The 27,286-nt window shown below is 41.6% G+C and overlaps 2 protein-coding genes across 5 annotated transcripts in view; one reads left to right on the top strand and one right to left on the bottom strand.

Annotated features, from left to right (window-relative positions):
* The window catches only part of eipr1 (EARP complex and GARP complex interacting protein 1), a 96,203-nt gene extending 93,482 nt beyond the window's left edge, over nucleotides 1-2,721 (bottom strand). The window contains exon 1 of the mRNA XM_059981992.1: nucleotides 2,542-2,721. Within this exon, the coding sequence (XP_059837975.1) occupies nucleotides 2,542-2,583 (42 nt within the window). The 5' untranslated portion in view covers nucleotides 2,584-2,721. The remainder of the gene's footprint in view (nucleotides 1-2,541) is intronic.
* A 19-nt stretch (nucleotides 2,722-2,740) lies between these two features.
* The window catches only part of trappc12 (trafficking protein particle complex subunit 12), a 111,673-nt gene continuing 87,127 nt past the window's right edge, over nucleotides 2,741-27,286 (top strand). Inside the window, exons 1-4 of one of the 4 annotated variants that reach the window (XM_059981990.1) lie at nucleotides 2,756-3,010; nucleotides 8,174-8,240; nucleotides 9,002-10,255; nucleotides 24,853-24,969. In XM_059981990.1, the coding sequence (XP_059837973.1) occupies nucleotides 9,008-10,255; nucleotides 24,853-24,969 (1,365 nt within the window). In that variant the 5' untranslated portion in view covers nucleotides 2,756-3,010; nucleotides 8,174-8,240; nucleotides 9,002-9,007. Of the gene's footprint in view, nucleotides 3,011-8,173; nucleotides 8,241-9,001; nucleotides 10,256-24,852; nucleotides 24,970-27,286 lie in introns of all 4 variants that reach the window. The other 3 variants (XM_059981991.1, XM_059981989.1, XM_059981987.1) reach the window with 3 other exon arrangements.

Below are 27,286 nucleotides of genomic sequence, written 5' to 3'. Positions count from 1 at the left end.
TTTACCCATCAGCATCTGAGGGACGATCGTATTAAATGTCAAGATGAAGTTGATGAACAACAACCTGACATATGAGGCATCATTTTCCAGGTGGGACAGGACAGAGTGGAGAACTGAGGCTACAACAGCATCAATTTACCAGTTAGAGTAGTAGGTGAACTGGAAAGGGTCCGATGTAACTGAAAGGTGGGATTTTATAGTCAGTCAAAGCAGTTCATAATTATTGAGATCATGACAATCTACAAGACAGATCTACATGACTACAGTCCAATTTAATGTCAATGATGGAGAAACTTTTAGAAAGACGATCATTTGAATAGGTTTGTATTGATAAGGTGAGATCAGCATGGATTTGTTGAAAAAAATCACATCTGACTTGCTTGAAAACAGAATTCTATTGATGTAACAGAAAGGGCCAATGAGGAAAATGTAGTTGATTAAAGAATTTCAGATTTTTATAATCACTGACATATGAAGTAAAATTTGTTTTGCAGCAACAGTGCAGTGCAATGACATAAAAATCTATAAATTACAGAAATAAATAGTGATAAAAAAGGAATAATGAAGTAGCTATGCAACTTTTCTTTAGAATAATGGAGTCTATGTAATGTTTTAAACTGCATGAGTCTGTGCCTAACGTTGACCAAACAATCATGTATACTCTTTAAACACTCATCCCAGGCCTCCTCTTTCAGTTCTATACCCAATTCATCCACCCATGCCTGTTTAAGACCTGCAGTATTCACCCGAGCTCCATTATGTAGGATCTGATAAAAAAAATAGGATACCGCACTACGAGCAACAGGATCAAATTTATTTATTGCCTCCCGGGACTCCTGTTTGTCTAAATCCTCGAAGTTAGGTATATACTTCCTAACATTTGTAAATATCTAAAAAAAACTAGATGCAGGGATATTGTAAACTGCTTGTAACTGCGCAAATGAGGCAAAGTTTCCATTAATATATAGGTCACCTCTACTACAGAGGCCCCTCTGTAGTAGTGTTCATTTGCCACTCAGAATTCAGATGGCAGAGAGGACGACGCTGTTCCTGAATCATTGAGTATGGCTCCCGTACCTCTCCTTGATGGTAGTGACAAGAACAGGGCTTATCCCAGATGGATGCTACCTTACTGAGGCACCTCAATGATGGAAAAGTTTCTGCCCATGATGGAGTTGGTTGAATTTATAACCTTCTCCATCCTATTGCAGTTCTGAGTGTTGAAGGCTCCATACCAGGCTGTCATGCAACCAGCCAAAATGCTCTCCACCGTACATATATAGATCTTCGTAAAGGTTTTTGGTGACAAATCTCCTCAAACTCCTAACAAATTATTCTTCATGATTACATTAATGTGTTGGGCCACAGAGCAGATCCTCTGAGATATTGATAAACAGGAACTGGAATCTGTTCATCCTTTCTACCACTGCCTCCCCTTCCTAAAGTCCACTATCAGTTCTTTGGTCATTCAGTCATTTGATTGAGGTGCCTTGTCCTGAAAACTGAAGCTCATGGGATAAAAGGGAAAGCAAAATGGATAGAAAGTGGGCATTACAGCAAAGAGAAGCATTCGTTCAGTGAAGTGCCTTGTCTCTAAGATTCATGTGTACATTAGAATTTCAAATCATGCTTCTGAATTAGTTTATAGTGATTCTGCACTAATCATTCATAAAGCTATCATTGGCATAAAAATTATCTCGTCTCTGCTTGGATCTCCATGATTTCAGGATATTATCCAACAGACACTGGCAAATCAAGCTTTGCAAATTTCTTTATACACTGTGTTCGTGAGCCATATTTTTTGAACAAATGGGGTTGAAGAGGAAAACCAATGCATTTCCAGAAATGGAATAGGGAAGCAGTAAGAAAAAATGATAGCTGTGGCTTGGACTTAAGAAAATGTATGTTGGACCTCATCAACTTTCATTCTATCACCCTCACCTCCCTCTTTAAGATTTCACTTTTTTTTTTAATTCGTGTGCATGTATTTTTGTTCTTAAAAATGATCTGGGTATGTCTCGTTTCTTCTTCATTGTGACACACACTGGTTATGGGCAGGTTCTAAGCACTAGGCTTAATAATTTACATTTATATAGTAACTCGCAGGTTACTGCAAACCACTTTATAGCCAATGAGCTATTTCCATCCCTTGCCGTCAATTTTGCCAGAACTATCTCCCACAAACGATAAAGTAACTTATTTGCTTGGCTGAGTGATAATTATTAGTGGAAACTCCTTTTCTCATGGGTCAGTACACCAATTCAACAGACCAAGCTTGAGTTTAATACCCCACTGGAGAAACAGCAACTCCGACTGCAGATTACATGCACCACTGAAATGGGTTGGATTTGTTAAAAGACATACAGTTATCAGCTCCGTTCAAGTCCTTGTCTAAAACAAGAGGTTTACAGCCAATGAAATCTGGTAGTCACCTGTATCGCACAAGAAGCAAACAGGTTATACTCGGCACCTTTACCCCAAAATACCAGTTCCGGCCTCTCCCACAAGGATCCACCTTAACATATGTTTCAATTCCCCTACCTGAAATTCAAGCCCATAAATAACGGGTGCGTCATCTTCCATTTCCCCTATCTCAAATAAACGTTGGTGAGTATGCGAAAGAGAGGGAGGAAATAAAATGACAAACAACTGACGCGACAAACAACATACGCTAAAAACACTCAGATCGCGAAAGAGATCCTGCGACTTGCCGTCCGTACATTTCCGGTGTGAGCGGCGCAGGCGCAAAGCGCAAGCCGGTGACAGCGGTAGGGGGACCCGTTGGAGAGACGAAGGTGAGAGGAAGTGGGAGTGCGAAGCTGGGGCGCGAATGGTCATTTGGCCTTGTGAGCACCCCATCGGCGAGGGCACAGGGCAGGAGGCGAGGCTGTAATTACCCAGCGCTTGGGCGGCCGTGTTTGCTGTTATTTTGCACCGAGGACCGAAAACCAGGCCTTCCGTCCTGGACGGCGTTGACGGCCGCTCCGTTATTAGTCGTTGTGTACTGCAGGTATGCCATCGCTGGTTGCGGTGCAGAGGGTGTGATGTGGCGGCGGAGGTGCCGTCTTCCAGCTGAGATAGGTGCTTGTCTTTCTGGCGAATAGAGATCTCGTGACAGGTTTACAGGGGAGGAATTGTCCCGCTGACCTGACCCTAGTGAACCCCACAATATCTTGTTATTATCAGACTGCTTGTATCGTGGAATCTTCTTGTGTAAATTGGCTGCGGCATGACAGTGATTGTCTCTCAATCACTTCGCGACCACCTGAAGATTATAAATACAAAATCTGACATTGGGTTTCTCTATTCTAAATACAAACAAGAGAAAGTCTGCAGATGCTGGAAATCAGAGCAACACGCACAAAATACTGGAAGAACCCAGCAGGCCAGGCAGCATCTATGGAAAAGTGTACAGTTGACGTTACTCTTTTTCCATGTATGCTGCCTGGCCTGCTGATTTCCTCCAACATTTTGTGTGTGTTTCTGTATTCTAATATCCATCTTCTTCATTTTTTACTTTCCTCTCCAGCCAACCCTGCCCCACCCCATTCAAGAAAGCGCAGAATATAGATCTTGAATTTGACAGACTATAAGAGATGACCTGAATAAGATTTCAGAGAGACATATATGAGACAATGATAGAAAGTTTAAAGGATCATGACCTACTATTACTTCAGTTCTCCTCTAGAGTACAGCAATTATGTAGCTATGGTTTAATCCTTAACTTCAGTTGTGAGTTCTTGGACTTCTTCAATAGTACCTAGAGGCCAGTTAAATTTTTGAATTGGGTATCGAAAAATACTCCAAAACAAAATTAACAGTCATTTGTGCAAGTATGGACTAATTAAAGGGAGCCTGCATAAATATGGAAAAGGGAATTCATGTTTAGGCAAGAAAGAAAACAATACAAATGTCTAGCTGATTAAACAGTACCTGTGGATGGCAGAATGAGCATGTACAGGTCAAAGATCCTTCATGTTCAAGTAAGCAGATGAGGGTTTTCTTTTGAGGGCTGTGTGGTTACCGTGAACTTCCAAGAAGTATTTCTTAAAGCACGATGTAGTGGACTTGGCAGCATAGCTAAAAATCTAAATCAATTAGAGGAGCAGTGGCAGCATGAATAGGAAATAGCATTGAAAATCTTTTCTTTGTACTTTTGTCAGTTAAATAAAGGTTCACGTGAATTAACATAACACAGATTTTTGTTTTTATTGCATTTTGGAAAATATCTCAACTTTTCTGTAAATGGGGTTTGTATTTCTTATACTGCGTTCGAGCATAGGGAGATAAAAATGCTTGAAGAGTAGGCAAATTAATATAACGTGCACAAAGTGCCCGAGGAAGTCAGCAGGCCAAACTGCATTGATGGAAGAGAGTCAGCAGTTGACATTTCAGGCCAAGACCCTTCATCAGGACTGTAGAAAAAAGATGAGAAGGCTGATGAACAAGGTGGGGGGGAATGGTAGGAAGAAGTACAAGGTGGTAGTAGAGCTGGGAAGTCGAATAGTGAAAGAGATAAAGGGCTGGAGAAGCAGAGGGGATCTGATAGGAGAGGGCAGAAGGCCATGGAAGGAAGGTAAGAAGGAGGAGCACCAGAGGGAGATGATGGACAGTTGAGGTGAGAGAGGGAAATGGAAATAGGTAATGGTAAAATGGGGGAGGGGGGGAGAAATTACCGGAAGTTCAAGTAATAGGTGTTCATGCCATCAGGTTAGAGGCTACACAGATGAAATATTAGGTGTTCTTCCTCTAACCTAAGTGTGGCCTCATTGTGATAATAGAGGAAGCTATGGATTGACATATCAGAATGGGAATGCGCCTCCAACCTGAGTGTGGCCTTGTAGGTGCTCAGCGAAACAATCTCCTAAGCTATGTCAGGTCTCACCATTATACAGGTGGCCACACTGGCAGCACCAGATACCATAGATGACCCCTCAACAGACTTGTAAATGAAGTGTTACCTCACCTGAATGGTAACGGTGAGGGACAGGTGTAGTATTTGTTCCACTTGCAAGGTTAAATGCCAGGAGAGAGATCAGTGGGGAGGGTCAAATGGTCAAGGGAATTATTTAGGGAGAGATCCCTGCGGAGAGTTGGGGGAGGGAAAGATGTATTTGGTGGAGGGACCCTTTGGAGGTGGCAGAAGTTACGGAGAATTATGTGCTGGACGAGAAGGCTGGTAGGATGGTAGTTGAGGTCAAGAGGAACCATATCACTAGTAGGGTGACAGGTGGATGGGGTGAGGGCAGGCAGACGTGTGCATATTGGAAGAGATGCCAGTGAGGGCAGCGTTGATGGTGGAGGAAGGGAAGCCTCTTTCTTTGAAGGAGGGGGACATCTCCATACTTCTAGATACTAGTTCGAGAGTCTTTTGCAGAGACAGAGGAATTAAGAGAAAGGGGTGGCATTTTTACAAGTAATAAGATGGGAAGAGGTATAGTCCAGGTAGGTTTGAGAATCAGTGGGTTTATAAAAAATATCAGTAGATAAGCAGTCTCCAGAGATAGAGACACAGCGATGGATAAAGGGCAGGGAGTTGTCAGAAATGGACCAGTTAAATTTGAGGGCATGGTGGAAGTTGCAGGCAAAGTTGATGAGCTCAGGGCAGTTGCAGGAAACAGCACCAAGGCAGTCATCGATATAGCGGAGGAGAAGTTGGGGAGTGATATCAGTTTAGGCTTGGGACATTGACTGTTGCACATTGCCAAAAACTGGAACCCATGAGAATGCCCAAACCTTTTGTTTGAAGGATGTGGGAGGAGCTGAAGGAGAAATTATTGAAAGTGAGAACCAGTTTCATCAGATGGAGGAAAATGGTGATGGGGGATAATTGGCTGGGTCTGGTGTCCAAAAAGAAACAGAGAGCTTTGAAGTCTACGTTTCAGGCCGAGACCCTTCATCAGGACTGAAGAGGGAGGGGGCAGGCGCCCTATAAAGAAGGTGGGGGGAGGGTGGGAAGGAGAAGGCTGGTAGGTGCCAGGTGAAAAACCAGTAAGGGGAAAGATCAAGGGGTGGGGGAGGGGTTAGGCAGGAAAGGTGAAGAAGGAATGTAAGGGGAAAGCACGTTGGGTAGTAGAAGGAGGCGGAACCATGAGGGAGGTGATAGGCAACTAGAGGAGGAGGCAGGGTGAAGCTGGAATGGGGGAAGGGAGGGGGAGGGAATTACCGGAAGTTGGAGAATTCAATGTTCATGCCAAGGGGCTGGAGACTACCCAGATGATATGAGGTGTTTCTCCTCCATACATGGCCCCCTTTGCTGCCATGATAAGGCCAAACTCAGGTGGGGGAACAACACCTCATATGCCATTTGGGTAGTCTCCAGCCCCTTAGCATGAACATCGAATTCTCCAACTTCCGGTAATTCCCTCGCCCTCCATTCCCCTATCCCTGTTTCGCTCTGCCTCCTGCTCCAGCTTCCTATCACCTCCCTCATGATTCCACCTCCTTCTGCTACCCATAGTGCACTTCACCTTTCATGCCTATCCCCTCCCTGCTTCTCCACCCCCATCCCTTGATCTTTCCTCTTACTGGTTTTTCACCTGGCACCCACCAGCCTTCTCCTACCCATCCTCCCCCCACCTTCTTTATAGGGCTCCTGCCCCCTCCCTCTTCAGTCCTGACGAAGGGTCTTGGCCCGAAACGTTGACTGCTCATTTCCACGGATGCTGCCCAACCTGCTGAGTTCCTCCACTGTGTTGCTTTGACCCCAGCATCTGCAGAGTATTTTTGTGTTTGAACTTTGAAGTCTTCCTGACCGGGGGTTAGAAATGTTTAGGGACTGGACATCCATAGTGAAAATAAGATGATTGAGGTCAGGGAACTTGAAATTATAGAAAAGAGTAAGAGTGTGTGAAGTGTCATGGATGTAAGTAGGAAGGGACTGAACTAGGGGGGATAAAACTGAGTTGAGTATGCAGATTTAAGTTTAGTGGGGCAGGAACAAGCAGAGACAATAGGTCTACCTAGACAGGCAGGTTTGGGGATCTTGGGTGGAAGGTTGAAACAGGAGGTGTAGTATGAGGGAACTATGAGTTTGATGGCAGTGGTTGGGAGATCCCCAGATTCAATAAGGTTGGTGATGGTGTAGAAGAGAATGGCCTGGTCCTTTGTCGACCACTTTTCAAGAGGTAAATAAGAGATGTCTGAGAGTGGAGAGCAGTGTGTTTGGAAGAAGTGAGGTTAGAATTGAAGAGAGTATTGATGAAGTCGAGACAGTTGATGTCTCGTTGGTAGTTTGCAATGAAAAGATCCAGGGCAAGCAGAAGACCGGAGCAGGGTGTCCAGGAAGAGAAGCAGTGTTGAAGACAGGAGAAGGGGTCATTGGTGATGGCTGGAGAGCCCTTGCCGAAGAAGTAGGCTCATTGATGGAGGCGGCAGAAGAAGAGCTTAGCATGATGGCAGGCATGGAACTCACTGAATCAATATAACGTTATGCATTTTATATAATCTTACTGTTAATTAGATGTTTAAATATTTGGAAGCAGCCCAGACTATGTATATGAATATCCATCTGATAAAAAGATTAATTGCTAAAGCTGTTTATTTTCTGTATGTCAGACAATTATTTGTGTTCTCTGGTATAGGATCTGGAAGTTGTGTTCAAAATAGCGCTTAAGCTAACCATTAAAACCTGCTTAAAGACGACAGAATCTGTGGTGCATATATACCTTTAGGGATTGTCCTATCATTGACAAATAGTTGACAGTCTACAAAAAAAAGTTGCTGATTTGCAGCTCTTTTTTCATTTATTTTTATCTGAGTGTTTTGAACAGATTGTTATGCCAAACCTTTTAATATTTTCTTGCAGTTCTGAAAGCATATAGCACAGTATGCGTACCAAATTAGATCATCTGTTAAGATGGTGCAAATTTTTGTCATAAAATTAAATCATGCCTATAAAATTGTTAGTACCTATTATTTTTAAGTATGTTGGGGATAGAAGTTCCAACAAAGGTATATTAGCATTGCATTTTTAACAGCTAATTCAACATTGTTGGCATTTTTTTAAGTCAAGGAATAATACATGATTTGGAGGAAGTAACCTTTTTTATTAAGGGATAGTCATTTAAATCAATATAATTTCAAAATTGAAAGTAAATTTATTGTCAAAGTACATATATACCATTGAATACAACCCTGAGATTCATTTTCTTTTTCTTGTGGGCATATGCAGCAGCTCCAAGGACCATAATAGAATCAATGAAAGACTGCGCCCAAAAGGGTGGACAAACAATGTGGAGGTACAAATGTGACAATAAGTTGCTAGCAAAGAAAATAATTTAATTTAAACACGAAGTACACTGCGGATGCCGTGGTTAAATGAACACGTACAAACACGCTGGAGGAACTCAGCAGGTTGGGCAGCATCCGTAGATACGAGTAGTCAACGTTTCAGGCCGAGACCCTTCGTCAGGACTGAAGAAGGAGGGGGCAGGGGCCCTATCAAGAAGGTGGGGGAGGTTGGAAAGGAGAAGGCTGGTAGGTGCCAGGTGAAAAACCATTAGGACGAAATATCAAGGGGTGGGGGAAGGGAATAGGCAGGAAAGTTGGAGAAGGAATGTAAGGGGAAAGCACTATGGGTAGTAGAAGGCAGAACCATGAGGGAGCAGATAGGCAGCTGGAGGAGGAGGCAGAGTGAAAGTGGGATGGGGGAAGGGAGAGGGATGGAATTACCAGAAGTTGGAGAATTCGATGTTTATGCCAAGAGGCTGGAGACTACCCAGACAGTGTATGAGGTGCTGCTCCTCCAACCTGAGTTTGGCCTCATCATGGCAGTAGAGGAGGCCATGTATGGACATATCCGAATGGGAATGTGAAGCAGAGTTGAAGTGGGTGGCAACCGGGAGATCCTCTTTGTTGTTGCGGATGGAGTGGAGGTGCTCGACCATTCCATTCTCCTACTATTGTTAACAGGTGAATAATGTGGAGGCTGTAGTTTGGCCATGATGATGGAGCAGAATTTTAATATGCAATACACTAAAATTATGAATTTTGGTTGCAGGAAAAGATGGAAAATCTTCAACTCGCCTCCAAGGTTACTGATACTGTCACGTTAAGTATTGATGAGGAGATGAATAAAGAGAATATGAAAACAGTGCTCCAGGAACCTCAAACTCAGCAGCAGCAATTGTTATTTGGAACAGAAAATATTGACCTACGTGCTGATACATTTGTATCGGCGCCTACAGATAAATTGGCTGATACCTGTCAAATGAATCTGATGGATAAGCTTAATGAACAGATGATGGAGAGTGTAATAATATCTGACTCACCTAGTAATAGTGAGGGTGATGTAGGAGACCTAGCAATCCTGCATGACTGTGAAGAGGCTTTAGACATGGAATGTGGTGATGTTCCACCAGTACGTTCTGAGAAGGAGGATTATAAAGAGGCTTCTGCTCAACAAAGTGAACATGTAACATCTGTACATAATGCTGATGATGATAAAACTCCAATACAAGATGAAACATCTGCCTCACAGAATCTGGAACTTGCAGTCGGATCAGAAGATGATCTTCAAGTTCCAAAGGAAAGTCCTGAAAATGGATCAGATGGCCAGATTGACTTAGAATTGCAAGAGAAACAGGGTCAGATGCCAGTAACCACTCATTCAGCAAAGGATGAAAATCTGCCGGTATGCACAATTTTTAATCAGGACAAGCAAGATAAAGACCAGGTCAATACTCCTTTGAAAGCAGATGGCTATGAACCGCAGATGGTAAAATCTCCCAGCTTTGGAACTATCATTGATACTCCAAATAAACCACTATTTGGAGTTCATCCTAGTCCTAGCCTAAGCAAATTTTTCACAGATGATGTCTGTACAAGTTCATCAGCAGCAGAATTTTTTGACTCATTTACATCAACATCTTTAATTTCTGTTAGCAATCCAAATGCTAGTGCTTCAGTGCCTGATCGATTGTCCTCACTTTCTGTTCCAGGAATAACAAGTCCATCTAGCTCCACAAACAAATCCTTCATCATAGGAAATGGTATTACACGTTCAGCAGCATCATCTACAGAAACATCTCTGTCACCCAAGCCCTTCACTCAGCTCCAAGCAGCATTTGCAGGAAGTGACGATCCCTTTGCAACAGCATTGAATATGAGTGAGGTAGACAGGCGGTATGATGCTTGGCTTCCATCTGAAGAGACTAGAAAAATTCTAATTTCTGTAGCTACTCAACAGTATAACACAGTATTCATTGACAAAGAGAAGTTGACCATGCCTGGTCTAAAGTTTGACAATGTACAAGTAAGTCTGTTTTGTTTCTGTGTCGTGAAAATGCTGACTTGTTAATTTGGCAGCATTTCTAATATTGAGCCTGCTAGATGCAGGGATGCATTTCATAAGGGAAAAAAAATAATGTTTTTTTGGATGAATACAAAAGCTATATACAGTATATATTATATTTTTTTTCTTTCTAGGGATTTTTCCCTATTGAAAGCTTTGTAAAGTCTGTTCTTCACAAAAGTAATTAATTCTGATAAGTAATAGATTACCCTTTCATAAGTGCAGTTTGAAATCCCAGGCTTAGATAAGAAGATACACAGCAAGAAGTTTTTACTGCTTGTGTTGTGCAAGATATCAAATCCAAAGTTAGTGACGGAAGCAGAGACCAGATCTTTTAAGATTGATTATAGTAGCAGCTAAAGGAAAGGGTGAGTATATTGGAATAGAGCTGCAAGTTCCAGTCTCTTTGCATTGAACAGAATTTTTCTGTTTTCTAATTTCAATGTGTTTGAACTGCTTTTGATTAGAACATTTCCATCAGTTTTTCTGTGAACATCCTAACATCAGTGATTTGCCTCTAATTTGAGGTTATCACTTTTTCACCAGCTTTGTGTTAACTATTTTAAATACATCAATTAGATCATCTTCCTTAATTTTCTGTCTTTCAAAGGAATGCAAGTCCAGGCAATGGAATTTATCATCATTTAATATTTATACCTGATATAATTGTGAATAATTGTTTTAAATTATATGTCATATCTGTGCTACTTTTTGGTGATTTCCATACCTGGACTTCTAATTCTGTCTGTGATAGTCTATTTTTGGCTTCTTATAATTTAGAATAAACATTTATTTATCATCTGGGTTCAAAGTTGATAACCCTGCCAAGCATCTTTCACAATGTTGTAAACTTTATTAATTTGTTGATTTTCCTTTTACTACTACCCCCTTTAATTAAGCACAATCTAATTGGAAAAACTCATGTATTTAGAGCTGTTGTAGAAAAGATCACTTAAGGGTATTGTAATAAGTTATAGGGTATGGAGTTTCCATCTACTATGGTCTGGCAGTTTGCAAAGATCACACATAGTGAAGGTGGATAAGCCAATCTTGAAAATGCTGTTATTGACTTTTCAACAAGAGAATTTATTTTATATAAGATTGGGTCAAAATATTCTTGAACAAATTCAAGAAGATAAAAAAATTCAAACGGACCTTTGCACAGTGGCCAGTCAAAGATCAGGATTTATTACCAAATGCAAATTAAAATAAGGCAGGGGTAAATGAGGTGGCCTTTGATGGAGTGGACAGTGTCAGAGTGGGGATTTTGAGACTTTACTTTCTTGAAGCTTCAGCAAGGAAAGAGTTGAAGGAGAGAAGGTGAAAAGTTATAAGTAGATTTTTTTGTCAATTTATTTATTGTTTCCTTCTTTATAATTACACAGTTAGAACAGTAGGTATGTAAGGTAGGATAGTTGAATGCTCTTTCTGTGGGATGTAGGAAGACATTGAGTGTCCCTGACAACTTCAGCTGAAAGAAGTACATCCAGCTGCAGCTTCTAGTACTACACATTTAAGGAACTGAAACTGGATGAATTCCAGATCATTGGGGAGGCTGAGAGGATGATAGATAGGACATATAGTTACACTCAAGGTGCAGGAGGCAGGAAACTGGGTGACAAGAGGATGAAAGGGATTAACCAGCCAGTGTAGCCATCCCCTAAACAACAAATATACCACTTTGGATACTGCTGGGGGTGACTTTGTAGAAGAAAGTCACAGTGATCAGGTTTCTGTCACCAAGTCTGGCTCAGTGGCTCAGAAGGAAGGGAGGAGAAGAGGCACACAGTGGTAAAGGGATTTGTTAGTTAGGGAGATAGAAGGGAGGTTCTGTGCACGAGAATGTGATGGATGGTATGTCGCCTCCCAGGTGACAAGGCCTGGGACATCCCGGATTAAGCTCCCAGCTTTATTAAGTGGGACAGTGAGCGGCCAGATGTTGTGGTCCATGTAGGCTCCAATGACATGGATCACAAGAGGGACGAGGTTTTGCAAAGTGAGTTCTGAGAGTTAGGTGCTAACTAAAGGACAGTTTAAACTGTGCATCATAAATCAAAGTTCTTTATCATTTTTATGTAAAGGCAGGGCAGACACTCAGGACACAATCTGGGACCCAAAGAGCAAGCACGAGGAAATTTGCAGATGCTGAAAATTCAAACAACACACACAAAATGCTGGTGGAACACAGCAGGCCAGGCAGCATCTATAGGGAGAAGCACTGTCGACGTTTTGGGCCGAGACCCTTCGTCAGGACTAGCTGAAAGGAGAGATACTAAGAGATTTGAAAGTAGTGGGGGAGAGGAAAATGCAAAATGATAGGAGAAGACTGGAGGGGATAGGATGAAGCTAAGAGCTGGAAAGGTGATTGGCGAAAGTGATACAGAGCTGGAGAAGGGAAAGGATCATGGGATGGGAGGCCTCGGGAGAAAGGGGGGGTGGGGGAAGCACCAGAGGGAGATGGAGAACAGGCAGGGTGATGAGCAGAGAGAGAGAAAAAAAAAACAAATAACTAAATATGTCAAGGATGGGGTAAGAAGGGGAAATGGGAGAGATGCGTTTGAGAGGAGAGTTGATAGTAGAAGAAGGGAAGCCCCTTTAGTTAAAAAAAGGAAGACATCTCCTTCGTCCTGGAATGAAAAGCTTCATCCTGAGAGCAGATGCGGCGGAGATGGAGGAATTGTGAGAAGGGGATAGCATTTTTGCAAGAGACAGGGTGGGAAGAGGAATAGTCCAGGTAGCTGTGAGAGTTTGTAGGCTTATAGTAGATATCAGTAGATAAGCTGTCTCCAGAGATGGAGACAGAAAGATCAAGAAAGGGGAGGGAGGTGTCGGAAATGGACCAGGTAAATTTGTGGGCAGGGAGAAAGTTGGAGGCTAAGTTAATGAAGTCAACGAGCTCAGCATGCGTGCAGGAGGCAGTGCCAATGCAGTCATCAATATAGCGAAGGAAAAGAGGGGGACGGATACCCGTACAGAATTGGAATATGGACTGTTTCACAAAGCCAACAAAAAGGCAGGCATTACTGGGACCCATACTGGTGCCCATGACTACACCCTTGGTTTGGAGGAAGTGGGAGGAGCCAAAGGAGAAATTATTGAGAGTAAGAACTAATTCCACCAGACGGAGGAGAGTGGTGGTAGAGCGGAATTGGTTAGGTCTGGAATCCAAAAAGCAGCAAAGAGCTTTGAGACCGTCCAGATGGGGGATGGAGGTATATAGGGATTGGATGTCCTTGGTGAAAGTAAGGCGGTGGGGGCCAGGGAACTTAAAATCATTGAAAAAATTCGAAGTGTGAGAAGTGTCACGAACATAGGTGGGAAGAGATTGAACAAGGGCGGATAAGACAGTGTCAAGGTATGCAGAAGTGAGTTCGGTGAGGCAGGAGCAAGCTGAGATAATAGGTCTACCTGGACAGGCAGGTTTGTGGATCTTGGGTAGGAGGTAGAAACAGGAAGTGTGGGGTGTGGGAACTATGAGGTTGGTGGCAGTGGATGGGAGATCCCCAGAGCTGATAAGGTTGGTGATGGTATAGGAGACAATGGCCTGGTAAATAAGAGGAGATATCAGAGAGTTGTCGCCGTGCCTCGGCCAGGTAGAGGTCAGTACGGCAGACAACAACAGCTCCCCCCATATCAGCAGGTTTTATAGTGAGGTTGGGATTGATGTGGAGGGAGCGGAGAGCAGAGCGTTCAGAAGGAGTTAGGTTGGAATTGGAACAGGGTGTGGTGAAGTCGAGATGGTTGATGTCCTGTCGGCAATTAGCAGTAAAGAGATCCAGAGCAGGCAGAAGACCAGAGCGGGGTGTCCATGAAGTGGAGGAGGATTGAAGATGGGAGAAGGGGTCATCGGTGGGGGTAGGAGAATCCTTGCCAAAGAAATAAGCTTGGAGATGGAACTGGTGGAAGAAGAGTTCTGCGTCATGGCGTACGTGGAACTCGCTGAGGTGTGGGTGAAGGGGGACAAAGCTGTGGCCCTTACTGAGGACAGAGCGCTCTGCCTCAGACAGTTGAAGGTCAGAAGGAATGGTAAAGACCCGGCACGGATGAGAGATGGGATCAGAGGGGGGAGGGAGGCTGGTCGTGTCAGTGGAGAGAGAAGGGTTGGGGTGAGAGGAAGTTGGAGCCTCTGAGGGCCCAGGAGCTGACGATGGGATCTGAGGGAGAGGGGATTGCAGAGTGGTGGTGGGGGAAGGGGAGACGGGAGACACAATCACAGCACGTGAAGATCTGGTCTGGAGTTCAAGGCTGGAGTCACAGTCGGTGGTTGCGCAATCACTTTGAAGCTGTCCATGGTTGTTGGAACCCATGTTGATGGTGCTGGAGTCTGAGTTTTGAATATGCCCTGGGTTGCTGGGGTAGCCGAGATCGACGGCGGGGCCAATCCATGGTTGTTGGAACATGCATTGATGGTGCTGGAGTCTGGGTTTTCAATATGCCCTGGGTTGCTGGGGCAGCCGAGATCGACGGCCAGGCCTGGGGCTGCAATACGAAGTCCATGCTCTGGGGTCTGCAGATGGAAGATCTTGTGATCCTTGCAGGACGTGATAAAGTCAAAGAAACGGCGATTGCACGCATGGATCGAGGGAGGATGAAATAACGGACAGGTCCATTGCAAACAGAGAAAAAGGTGTCCTGGAGGCGTGGAAGGGATTGTGATGGGGATGCCAGGTAACCCAAAGAAAGCTGGGAACTCCTTATGTAAAAGGTTGTGAGGATTATGATGGGGCATTGTTGGGATGTAGAGCTGGGCTTCTAAAGTGACAGACGGAGGTCAACCAGGAAAATTCTGAAGGGGTTCACTTTGGAAGGTCGAACTGAAGGCAGAACATAGGATTAATGGCAGGATTCAAGGCACTGTCGAACAGAGGAATCCTGCCACATAGATCTTTCATTGGAAGAAATATTGTTTATTTTCTATATAATATACTGTTCATAGGAAACCTAGATCTCTCAGAGTTGCTCTGCAAGTTGATAGAGTTGTAAGAAAGTGTATGGTGTATTGGCCTTCATTAGTCTGTGGATTTGAGTTCAGGGCTGTGAAGTTGTTGTGGCTTTATAAAATTCTACTTAGACCACACTTGGAATATTATGTTCATTTCTGGTCATCTCATTATATGAAGGATGTGGAAGCTTTAGATAGGGTGTAGGGGAGATTTACTAGGATGCTGCCTAAATTGGAACACATGTCTTATGAGGGTTGGTTGAGCAAGCTAAAGCTTTTCTCTTTGGAATGGAAGCAGATGAGAAGTGATAAGGGACATAGATTGAATGGACATTAGATGATTCCAGGAAAGCATAGGGGTGTTTACAGAGATATGGTTCTTACACTGAGCAGTAGGTGTGTGGAACTTGCTGCTAGGCAGATATGTTGGGGACATTTAATAGGCACATGGATGATAGAAAAAATGGAAACTAATGTGCGAAGGAGGAGTTAGATTTATCTAGGAGTAGGTTAAATGGTCAGTACAACATCATGGTCTGAAGTACCTGTACTGTGTTGATTTTTTTCATGTTCTAGAGCTGTGGTTTTATGAAAATATCAGACGTCATAATATTTTGTTGTTAGTTTTCATTTATGGAGCAACACCTTTGATGGGAATAGTGAGGTCGTGGAGGTGAATCAGTGATGACCGAGAATGGAGGTTTAAAATGCCAAGTAAGATTAAGAGAGCAATTGTGATGGAGTTTGAATTTACATTTGGTAGTAAGTTTCTTAGTGCAGAGGCCAGGGGAAGAATGCAATGAAAATAGCATGATAAGAATTTTTTTATTACAGTTGGTAAAATGAAAGTCGAGAGGGAGTAGTGCAGTGAGCATGTGGAAAGTTAGATCATGGTGTGATTTGGTGATGAGAGCCAGTGTTAGTACATCAGTAAGATTGAGATAAGTATGAAAATGAAAACCCAAGTTGAAGATGCTTCATGCAGTACAAATTCTTGTCATTATTATATCCAGGTTTCTTTTGTGGCCATAATGCTAATATAATCATTCATGATAGACTAAAGAGTTGTGAAGACCTTTGGTGTGTTTTTTTTTTGCAAGTGAGTGATCTATTGAAGGGAGATGCAAAAGAAAAGGGTATTGATAACTCCTCCACTGGCAAAGTGTACAGGATCAACACTTGTTGGGTTAAGCTGGATGTGAGGAGATTGGCCACTGGCATGAGATTGGCATGCTGTGCCTATCATTGTGCAGTGCTAGAGGACACATTAAACAGGATAAGACCATTTTGCCGATGACATCTGTGCCAGACATGATACCTAATTAAATGAAATCTCTTCCAGCTGTACATGATCCATATCTCTCCATTCCCTGCATATTCAAGTGCCTATTTAAAAGCCTCTTAAATACCATTGTCACAACAGCTTCCACCACAACCGCTGGCAGCCAACTTGGGGCACCTTCCATTCTCTCTCTTTAAAAGAATCCTGCGTTACCTCCTTTAAACTTCACCCCCCCCCCCCCATCTTAAATGGATGCATTTGGTATGTCTCCCTAGGGAGAAAGACTCTGCCAACACTGTCTGTGTCTCTCATAATTTTATTAACTTCTAACTGTCTCTCTTCAGCCTCCAATGCGCCAGAGAGAAAAAAAAAACAAGTTGTCGCTATCTTTAAAGTTCATACCTTTCTAATCCAGGCAGCATCCTGGTAAACCTCATCTGTACCCTTCTGAAAGCTTCCACATCGTTTCTGTAATGGGGCAACATAATGGCGTACAATATTTTAAAAGTAGCCCAACCAAATTTCTGTTGACTTACTTAGAAACCACCTTGCTGTAATGTTCACTAAAAATGTTATGTTGGTTGTAAGGATTGGGTTAATACTTGGAAAATTATATGGCTCTCATTTATAATTTTATGAATATAGTTTGTCATAATTTCAGAGTCATAGAACACTACAGCACTGAAATAGACCTTTCAACTTATCTAGTCTGTGCTGAACCATTAATCTGCCTAGTCCCATCAACCTGTACCCGAACCGTAACCCTCCATGTACCTTTCAAATTTCTCTTAAACATGGAAATCAACCCCTCATCCACCACTTGCGCTGGCAGCTCAATCCACACACTCATCACCCTTGTATACCTCCATCTTCTACATTCCAAGGAATAAAGTCCTAACATTTTTTCTGCACTCTTTTTTAACTGTATTTACATCTTTCCTGTAGATAGGTGACCAGATCAGGGCAATACTCCAAATTAGGCCTCATCAATATCGTACAAAACAATTTCAACATAGCATTACATGTCCTGTACTCCATACATTGATTTATGAAGGTGAATGTTCCAGAAGTTCTCTTTCTGACCCGATCTACCTATGACACCACTTTCAAAGTGTATTTCAAATCTGTATTCCCAGATCCCTCTGTTCAACCGCACTCCTCATTGCCCTCCTGCTCACTGTGTAAGACCAACACTGGTTGATCCTCCCAAAGTGTAAAACTTCACATTTGTCTGCATTAAATTCCATCTGCAGTTTGCCAGACCTTTTTTCTGCTGGTTCCGATGCTGCTGCAAGCTTTGCTAGTCTACCTTGATGTCCATGACTCTCCCAATTGCTGATCCAGTTTACCATATAATCATAAAGATCTTTGATTATGGATGACAAACAGCAACAGAGCCAGTGGCACACCAACAGTCATGGGCCTCCAGTCAGAGAGGCAACTATCTACAATCACTCTATGGCTTCTTCCTCAAAGCCAGTGTCTAATCCAATTTACTACCGCATCTTGAATGCCGAGCAAGTGAACCTTCTTGACTAATCTCCAATGTGGGACCTTGTCAAAGGCTTTGCTAAAGTCCATGTAGTCCTTGCCTCATCAACTTCCCTGGTAATTTCCTCAGAAAGCTCTATAAGATTGGTTAGACACAACTTGCCAGACGCACAACCATGTTGACTATCTATCCAAATACTTCAGGTCCCTTAGAATACATTTGAATAACTAATCTACTACTGATGTCAGACTCATAGGCCTATAAGTTCCTTTCTTTAACAACATAACAATATTAGCTATCCTCCAATCCTCCAGCACCCCAAGGATGTTTTAAATATCTGTTCTAGGGCCACTCCAGTTTCTGCACTAGCCTGCCACAAGTTCTGAGGGAATGCCCTGTCAAGATGTATCTGCCCAAATTTGCCCCAAAACAGCAAAAACCTCCTTCTTTGCAAGCTGTATAGGGTCCATAACCTTACTGCTACATTGCCTCCTATCAATAGACTCTGTGTCCATCTCCCAAGAAATACAGATGCAAAAAAATCCACTTAAGATCTCCCCCATCTCTTTTGGCTTCATCCACAAATTACCACTTCAGTCTTCCAGAGGATCAATTTTGTTGCTTGCTTGCCTTTTGTGTTCAATAAGCCCTAAGGATTCCTTCACCTTGTCTGCTGGAGCAACCTCATGACTTTTTTTAGCCCTCCTGATTTCCTCCTTAATTTTTTTTTGCACTTCTGTATTCAAGTACCTCATTTGTTCCTACTTAAGTAGACTGTTATGCACCTTTTTTTTTCTTGACCTGAGTCTCAATATCTCTCAAAAACTCAAGTTTCTCTAAGCCTATTATCCCTGCCTTTTATTCTGACAGGAACATACAAATGCTTTACTCTCAAAATTTCACTTCTAGAAGTTTCCCACTTACCAAGTACATCTTTGCCAGAAAACAGCCTGTCCCAAACCACACTTGCCAGATTCTTTCTGATACCATCAAAGTTGTCTTTTCTCCAATTTAGAATCTCAACAGGAGGACCAGACATATCATTTTTCATAATTACCTTGAAACTGATGTCATTATGATCACGAGATGCAAAGTGTTCCCCTGCACAAACTCCTGTCTCATCCCCTAATAGGAAATCTAGTATCACACTCTCTCCAGTTAGGACTAATATGTACTGAGTTAGGAAACTTTCCTGAATACATTTGACAAACTCTTTCCCATCCAGCCCTTTTACAGTATGGAAAGTGCAGTCAATATGTGGAAAGTTAAAGTCACCAATCATCAAATCCATGTGTTTCTTGCAACAGCCTCATTCAGCATTCCCTGAATGTTAACTTGCAGGTTGAGTCAGTAGTAAAGAAGGAAAATGTAATGCTTGCATTCATTTTAGGAGGACTAGAAAATATGAGCAAAGATGTAATTCCCAGGATTTATAAGGCACTGCTTGGACTACACTTCAAGCATTGTGAACAGTTTTGGGCCACTTTTGAAGACTTTTGGAGAGGGTCCAGAGGAGATTCAAAATTATTCCAGGAATGAAAGGGTTAATGTGTGAGAGGCATTTTTTTGCCGCTGAGCCTGTCCTCACTGGAGTTTTGAAGAATGATAGAGGATCTCATTGAAACCTATCAATTATTGAAAGGCCTAGATAGAGTGGATTGGAAAAGATGTTTCCTATAGTGGGTGAGTCTTGGACCCTCGAGTAGAGCCACAGAATAGACAAATGTCCATTTAGAACAGAGATGAGGAGGAATTTCTTTAGCCAGTTGGCAGCGAACCTGTGGAATTCATTGCCACAGGCATCTCTGGAGGTCCAGTCATTGGGTATATTTAAAGGGAGGTAGATCGGTTCTTATTTAGTAAGCATGTTAAAGGTTATAGGAAGAAGGCAGGAGAATGGGGGGGAGAGACTATAAATCAGCCATGAAAGACTTGATGGACTAAATGACTTAATTCTATTTCTATACCTTATGGTCTTAATGTGTCATATTAACAATCTTTTTCATCAATGTCAGCAAGACCAAGGAATTAATTGTAGATTTCAGGAATGAAAAGTCAGGAGATCAACCACCAATAGTAATTGAGTCAGCAATGGAAAGGAAGAGTAGATTCAAGTTTCTTAACATGAATATGTCAGAGGATCTATCCTGGGCCCAACACATTGATGCAGTCCCAAAGAAGCCATCAAGAGGTTGTACTTCATTTGTAGTTTGAGGAGATTTTGTATGTCACCAAAAAAATTAGCAAATCTCTAGATGTACAGTAGAGAGCATTCTGACTGATCGTGTCACCACCCAGTATGGAAGCTCCAATGTGCAGGATCGAAAGAGGCAGCAGAGCATTGGCAATTCAGCCAGCTGCATCATGGGTATAACCCTTCCCACCACAGAGGACATCTTCAAAAGGTGTTGTCTCGGAAAGCAGTATCCATTATTAAGGACCATCATTATCTGGGACATGCCCCCTTCTCATTATTACCATTAGGGAGGAGGTACAGGAACGTGAAGACTCAAACTCAACATTTTAGGAACTGATTCTTTCCCTCTGCTGTCAGATTTCCAAACAGTCCATGAATACTATTTCTCTTTTGTGCTATATACCTGTTTATTTTGTGATTTATAGTGATTCCTATGCCTTACAATATACTGCTACCTCAAAACAACGGTGCCAAAAATCTAATTCTTCCTTCTTGAACAAATAGAAAGGCAGTCAGTGCATGCTGAAAGGAGTATTTAAAAGTACTTAATAGTACTTAATTCTTAATAATTTAACACATATACAGTATGTGTTTATCACATCCTTAATGTGATAATGCTTGAAGGATCCTACAGCAAGCCATTTGATTCAATCTTGCCAGCAGCTCAGTCTGGAAAAAAAATGAAGCTTCAGAAGCAAATATTATCCCTGCTCAGATTTCAAAACCTAGCAAAGAGGAACTTCTGATATATTCACAGATTCATCTCCTAAATACAGGAAAAAGAGCATGTGGTCGGTTCAATCAGTTAAAATTTAATTATGGCCATATTCAGGAAAGGAGAAAAAAATCGTAGTTATTATAGATATTCTTGCTGTCTGCCTTTGGAAATTCAGCACAAGAGTAGTTCCACTCAGCCTTCTCCCAATGATAAAAGAGTTGTTCCTTTAATTGTGGGGTGTGGATTCCATTTATCTGGATGTGTGATGGACATGATCTTCACCTCATGACAATTCCAAGAAGAATGCAGGAAGCAGTATCAAGCATTACACATGCTGTCTTTTAAATGTCACCAAAGTCTTTGATTCTGTCGATTGAGAGGGACTATGGTGTATGCTTCTCAAATTTGGCTGCTCTTAGAATTTTGACTTCATTCTACTTGATGGTTTGGAAACTACAATTTTAATGAGTGAATTGTCAACAGACCCAATCTCAGTAGGGTCTATTTATCAGCCTATGTAATCGTCTAAAGACACCCATTAGTCTTTCCCATCAGAATTTTGCATCTCATCTCCACCGAAGTTCCCACTGCAGTGAAACTAATCTTCAGGATAAATGGGAAGCTGTTCTACAATTCACCTCACTGCATTCTTAGACATTGAACTATTGTAAGCTAATGATGCTTGTCTACACAGTGATCAAAGGCTAAACTCCAAATCATTTACAGTATGTGTTTAGTGAAGTGTTGAAAGAATCAGTGACATCTGCAAAATGAGATTCTCTTATCAACCTTTCCCCGTGGCAGAACACTGACACCAAACAATAAAGGTTTACAGCAAGATTATGGATCACTTCCCAGACATCTAGCCATGTTTAAACTAAAGCAGAGATCTGATGAGTCATCACCTCAAAAATGTCAGTACAACCTTTGGCCATTTGGGGAAAATAAGGTTTGAAGATCCAAATCTCATCTTTGTAGAAAGGTTACAGTCTATAGGACACCGTCCTTGATATGGACCACCTATAGCAATGGTACTAGAGAAATGGTGTCAATGCCGTCACCACAAAATCTTCAGAATCTATTGACAGCATAGCCAAACTCTCCCTGGTGAATATCACAAGGATTGAGACCCTACTTACATTTATTTTTGTGTGTGTTGTTTGAATTTCCAGCATCTGCAGATTTCCTCGTGTTTACATTTATTCAGCCTTGATAGAAAAATATTTACATACTTGACAGCAAACTCTCAAAATAAGTTCTACTATTTCTATCATAGCAATAGTTTAATAGGAAGATAGTATTAATAATTCATGAATGTTTTGAAACTGTGGTTTGAAAACATGTAACATCACCATTGTCTTCTAAGTGTTCCTGGCCAATGTTGGCTGAAAAGATGAAAGTAGAGCAAAAGTATGCAAGATAGGCATTTAGAACCTGAGGTAGCTTCAGGAACATGCAAAGGCCCAAGCAAGTGCAGCAGATAAGCATACGACGTCTCATACTGACAATCCTCCTTCCAATTGGTGTTGTTTTGTCATCTGTGCCAAAATACAGTAAAAAGCCTGTCTTGCACACTGGTTATAGAGATCAAATCATTGCACAGTGAACTGAGTTAATTAAAACGATAATGACACAAAATGTGTAAAAGCTACTGAAACAGTACAGTGCAGGTGAATGATGAACTGCGAGATCATAAGGATGTAGATTGTGAGACCAGGTGTCCATCTTAACATACAAGAGGTCTGTATGAAAGGTTTATTCAATAGTCTGATAACGATGGAATAGTATTACCCTTGAGCCTGGTGTATGTGCTTTCAGGCTTTTGTAACTTCTGCTTTATGGAAGAGGGCAGAAGAGAGAAAGTTTGGGCTAAGTGGTGTCTTTGCTTTACTGAGACAATGAGAAGTTTAGATGGAATCCATAGAGGAGAGATTAGTTCCTCTGATGTGCTGAGCTGCGTCCACAACTCTCTCCAACTTCTTCCAGCCACATGCAGAGCAAATACCATGCCAAGCCATTATGCATCAAGGCAGAATGCTTTCTATGATGCAGTGATTTAAAAATTGGTGTAAGTCAAGAGGGACAGGCCAATTTTTTTAAGCTTCCTGAGGAAGTAGAGGCATTGGTGTACTTTCTTGACCATGACGTCAGTGTGGTTGGACCAGAACAGACTACTGCTGATGTTCTCATCTAGGAGCTTGAAGCTTTCAACCTTAACACTTTTGATGTAAGCAAGAGCATATGCACAACCCCTGATTCTGAAGTCAATGACCAGGTCTTGTTTCATTGACATTGTGGGAAAGGTTGTCATAACACCATGTCATTGAGCTCACTATCCCTTCCTGTACTCTCAACTAATCATTATTTGAGGTGTAGCCTACTACAGTAGTATAATCTGCAAATTTATAAATAGAGTTGGAGCACAATCTGGTCACACAGTCATGAGTGTACAGAGAGTAGAGTAGGGGGATGAGGATGCAACTTTGTGAAGCACCGATGTTTAGAACAATCATGATGGAGGTGTTGCTTCTTATCTTTACAATTGAAGTTTGTTGATCAGAAAGCCAAGGATCTATTTTCAGTGGAAGACACTAACTTCCACAGTCTGGAATTTGGTGATGAGTTTGTCTGAAATTATAGTATTTGAGGCTGAACAGGAGCCAATAAACAATGGCCTGATGTAGGTTATTTACTGTCCAGATACCCCAGAGATAATTGTAGGGCCAGGCAGATGGTGTCCACCATAGACTTGTTTTGACTGAAGGCCAGTTGCAATGGGTCGAGGTTGCCTGGAAAACCAGAGTTGATTAATGTGTCTTGGTCAACCTCCCAAATCACTTTGTGATGGTAGATGTTAGAGCCACTGAACAATGGTTATTAAAGCACATTATCTTGATTTTCTTGTGTACCAGGATGATAGTGGTCTTCTAAAGCAGGAGAGGTAATACCCAGCCAGCTGATCTGCACAAGATCTAAGGACATCATCCAGCCCTGATACCTTCTTTGGGCTTACCCTCCAGAAGACTGATCTTACATCTGCGATTGTACATTCAGGTGTACTGAACACTCAGAGTGTGTGGTGACATACCTGTTCCCTTCTATTTTAAATGTGTTAGGCTCATTGGGAAGAGATGTATTGTTGTCAGCAATGCTGCCTGATTTCAATTTTGTAATCTGTTAGAATATGTAAACCTTGCCACAGCTGATGGCTGGATCTAGACTTGATTTTGGACTGGTACTGTCTCTTAGAATGTTTGATAGCTTTACAGAAGTCATTCCTTGACATTTTATAAAAGTCAGGCTCACCTGATTTGAATACTGCTGACCTAGACTTAAGAAGAAGGTGAACCTCCCAGTTCATCCTGGTTTTCTAGTTTGTAAACACCCAGATTATACAAAAGGAATGCTTAGACTGAAACATTTAATTCATCAAAGATTTTGAAATAATATATTCTGTCCTTTTTATATGATTTGGATTTCATATGTAAATAATAAACTGTATGACACTTTTGGAAATGTATGAAAATCTTAAACATAGTGTTAACATTTAAAACTGAATACAATCATACCACCAGTCAGGAGGATTTAGTGCACCATAACATGGTTACATTGGTTATTTGCCTTATAAATGCCAACAGTAAAAAGTACTGTGAGTTTAAAATAAATAAATGAAGAAGCTCTAAGATCATAATTTCTATAGTTTTGTAAAGATCATTTGTGTATATGTACTTGTATTCAACTATAACTATTTCAATAGCATTGGGATTATCTAAAATATTTCCATGCGGCTTTACTCATCTGTGTTATATTACATTGCATAATTGAAAGCACTAGGAGCAATTGGAGGGGGAGTTTTCAAAAATCTTTTTAGCTTGCTACAAAAGATTCATTAAACAAACTGAACTGGGTCTGTTTTGATTCTTTCAGGGTGATGCTGTCAAGGAAGTAATGCTGCGGTTTTTGGGAGAAGAGGCTGCAATGAAGAGACAAGCTTTGACTGCAAATGCTGTAGAACAGTCCTTTGTGGGACTCAAGCAATTAATAGTAAGTAAACAGTTTTCTGTGCATAGTCTTAACAAACAAATATAAGGGCATTCCCATGGATGGCATTTCTGGAAATGCTGTGCAAAAGGGAAGGAATCCCAAAGGGGAAAGATCTGTAAGCTAATCTACAGGTTAATCTACGAGTCACTGGGAAATTCCCAAGTGAAAGTTGTAGTGCAACCTTCTGCTCAGCACAGTACTTCCACATTGCCTCGTCAGATTGGGCAGAGGGCGCTCTAGTGGATCTTCCGGCTCTCATTGGACCCATTTCAAATTAATGGGAGAAATTGGTTGCAGGAGAAATATAAATAAATGTTTCAATTTAAAAGCTCAAAGATCAAATTTATTATCAAAGTATGGTACTCTGCAAAAAGTTTGAGGTACATGAACAGTATATAGCTTGAGTGTCAAAGACTTGTACACAGTACTGTATTTGTCAACGTGATGTTTGGCAGGAGAAAAGGATATTGGGAATAACAAGTGTAGAATGCCTCGGGAGGGTTGTGGGCAGGTGACAGAGAAGGAGTGCCAGTGGCCAGCACAGGTACAGACACCAGGCAAGTTCATTTGACTCCAAACAATTGATTTATTGATCATTACAGAATGCCTCTGGTGCTTCCCACTCCCTTCCCTCTCCCTTCTCCTTTCCCCAATCATGATTGCCCTCTCTCTGCTTCCTTCCCACTCTGTCCACATAAGAGCCCCATATCAGTATTGGGTCTCTCATCACTCACGTCTTGAATAATTTTTTTGTGTGGCAGTGGTATGGTGCAATACATAAAATGACTGCAGTATTGTGTAGCTCTAGCTGTATCTTTGTACCTAAAACTTTGCACAATTGGCAGTCATTTTATGTATATCATATATATGTATACAACCTTGGGATTCATCATCTTGCAGGCACTCACAAAACACTGAAGAATTCAGTAAAAAAAACCACACACAATATTTGAAAGAGGACAAATCATGCAAAAAGTAACCAAAAACACGTGGAACATGAACTGCAGTGTGCTCAAAGGTGAATCCGCAACTGCAGTGTCCGTTCAGCGTTGAGGCGAGTGAAGTCCATCCAGGAGCTCGATGGCAGCAGGGCAACAACTGCTCCTGAACGTGACAACATGGCATCCAAGTCTTCTGCACCTCCTGCTGGACAGTAATTGCAAAAAGAGAGGGAGGTCTGTTAAAAGCAGTAAGATGGCACAGAACACCTGTTTGTTTCTGCTCATCTTCCACAATTTTAATCTTGTTTTGCACTTTAATCCACACGGAGTAGTCTTCCACTATCAGGCCTTGACACCATGTACACCCTCAGCAATGGCAGCCCCGCTGTACCTGCACTCTTGGGGGTCTAGTTTGCCAATGCCTCCAGATCACAAAAGTGCCAGATCATTTATTTTGTTCAAAAGTACATCTGAAAAAGGAAATTACTGCGATTGCAGTTCAGAGTATCTAGTAGTTTTGTGAGCTGTTTGCAAAACATTGCTGTTGGGCACTGGTGCCACCCTGCCATCATTTGATATAATCTTGTTACCCAAGTGGTTTAATAATGGTTAATTATAATTTTCATAATTTTGGAGATGTGGATGTCACTAACAGTTCTTATAATTATTGTCCAGTCCTGATTCTGCTTTTGTTCCAGCCCTAGTTGTGCCTCATCAGGAAAAGCAAATACAAATATGCATGGCGATTGGGGGGGGGGGGGGTGATCTTTTCTTATTCTTCATCTTTTAAATAATTTTAACTTTTAAATTTCTGATAGGTCCTCACTATGAATGTCAAAGGCATTCACAAACATTCAAATGGCAAGTTTGAGGATGAATGAACTATAACCTGACTGTCATTGTCATCAACTGTTCTTAAATAAATGTAGATAATAATGTTATATTTTCATTCCCTAACCTTATTTATATTAAGCCACAAACCACAAGTATAATTTATCAGCTGCTCTTTCACAGTACCCTTCAATGTATTTCAAATCTTCCAAGGGCTACTCTACATCTTCCTCCATCTAATCCTTACTCTACTCAAACTACTGTTCGTTCTAATATGGATTGTCTTCACCATTCCTCTGTGCGACCTCTTTCCCCTCAGTGACTTAACCTTTATCAACAGTGCCTGATTGGTAAGTAAATTAAATCAGTTGAATTTTGGAGAGGGTGCAAAAAATTTACTCAAGTGATGTTTATAGTTAAAGAAGCTGATTTTTAAGGATTGGAAGAAGGTTTAGTAGAGGTCTCCAAAAAGTTGAACTTTGATAGAAGAAATAAAATCTGCTTCTAATGATTAATGGCCTATCCAGCATAATCAATGGTTTGCA

The sequence above is a fragment of the Hypanus sabinus genome, chromosome 10 (assembly GCF_030144855.1).
Source record: "Hypanus sabinus isolate sHypSab1 chromosome 10, sHypSab1.hap1, whole genome shotgun sequence".
NCBI lineage: Eukaryota > Metazoa > Chordata > Chondrichthyes > Myliobatiformes > Dasyatidae > Hypanus > Hypanus sabinus.
The sequence above is the reverse complement of the archived record's forward strand: the minus strand, read 5'-3'. Positions and strand labels throughout refer to the sequence as shown.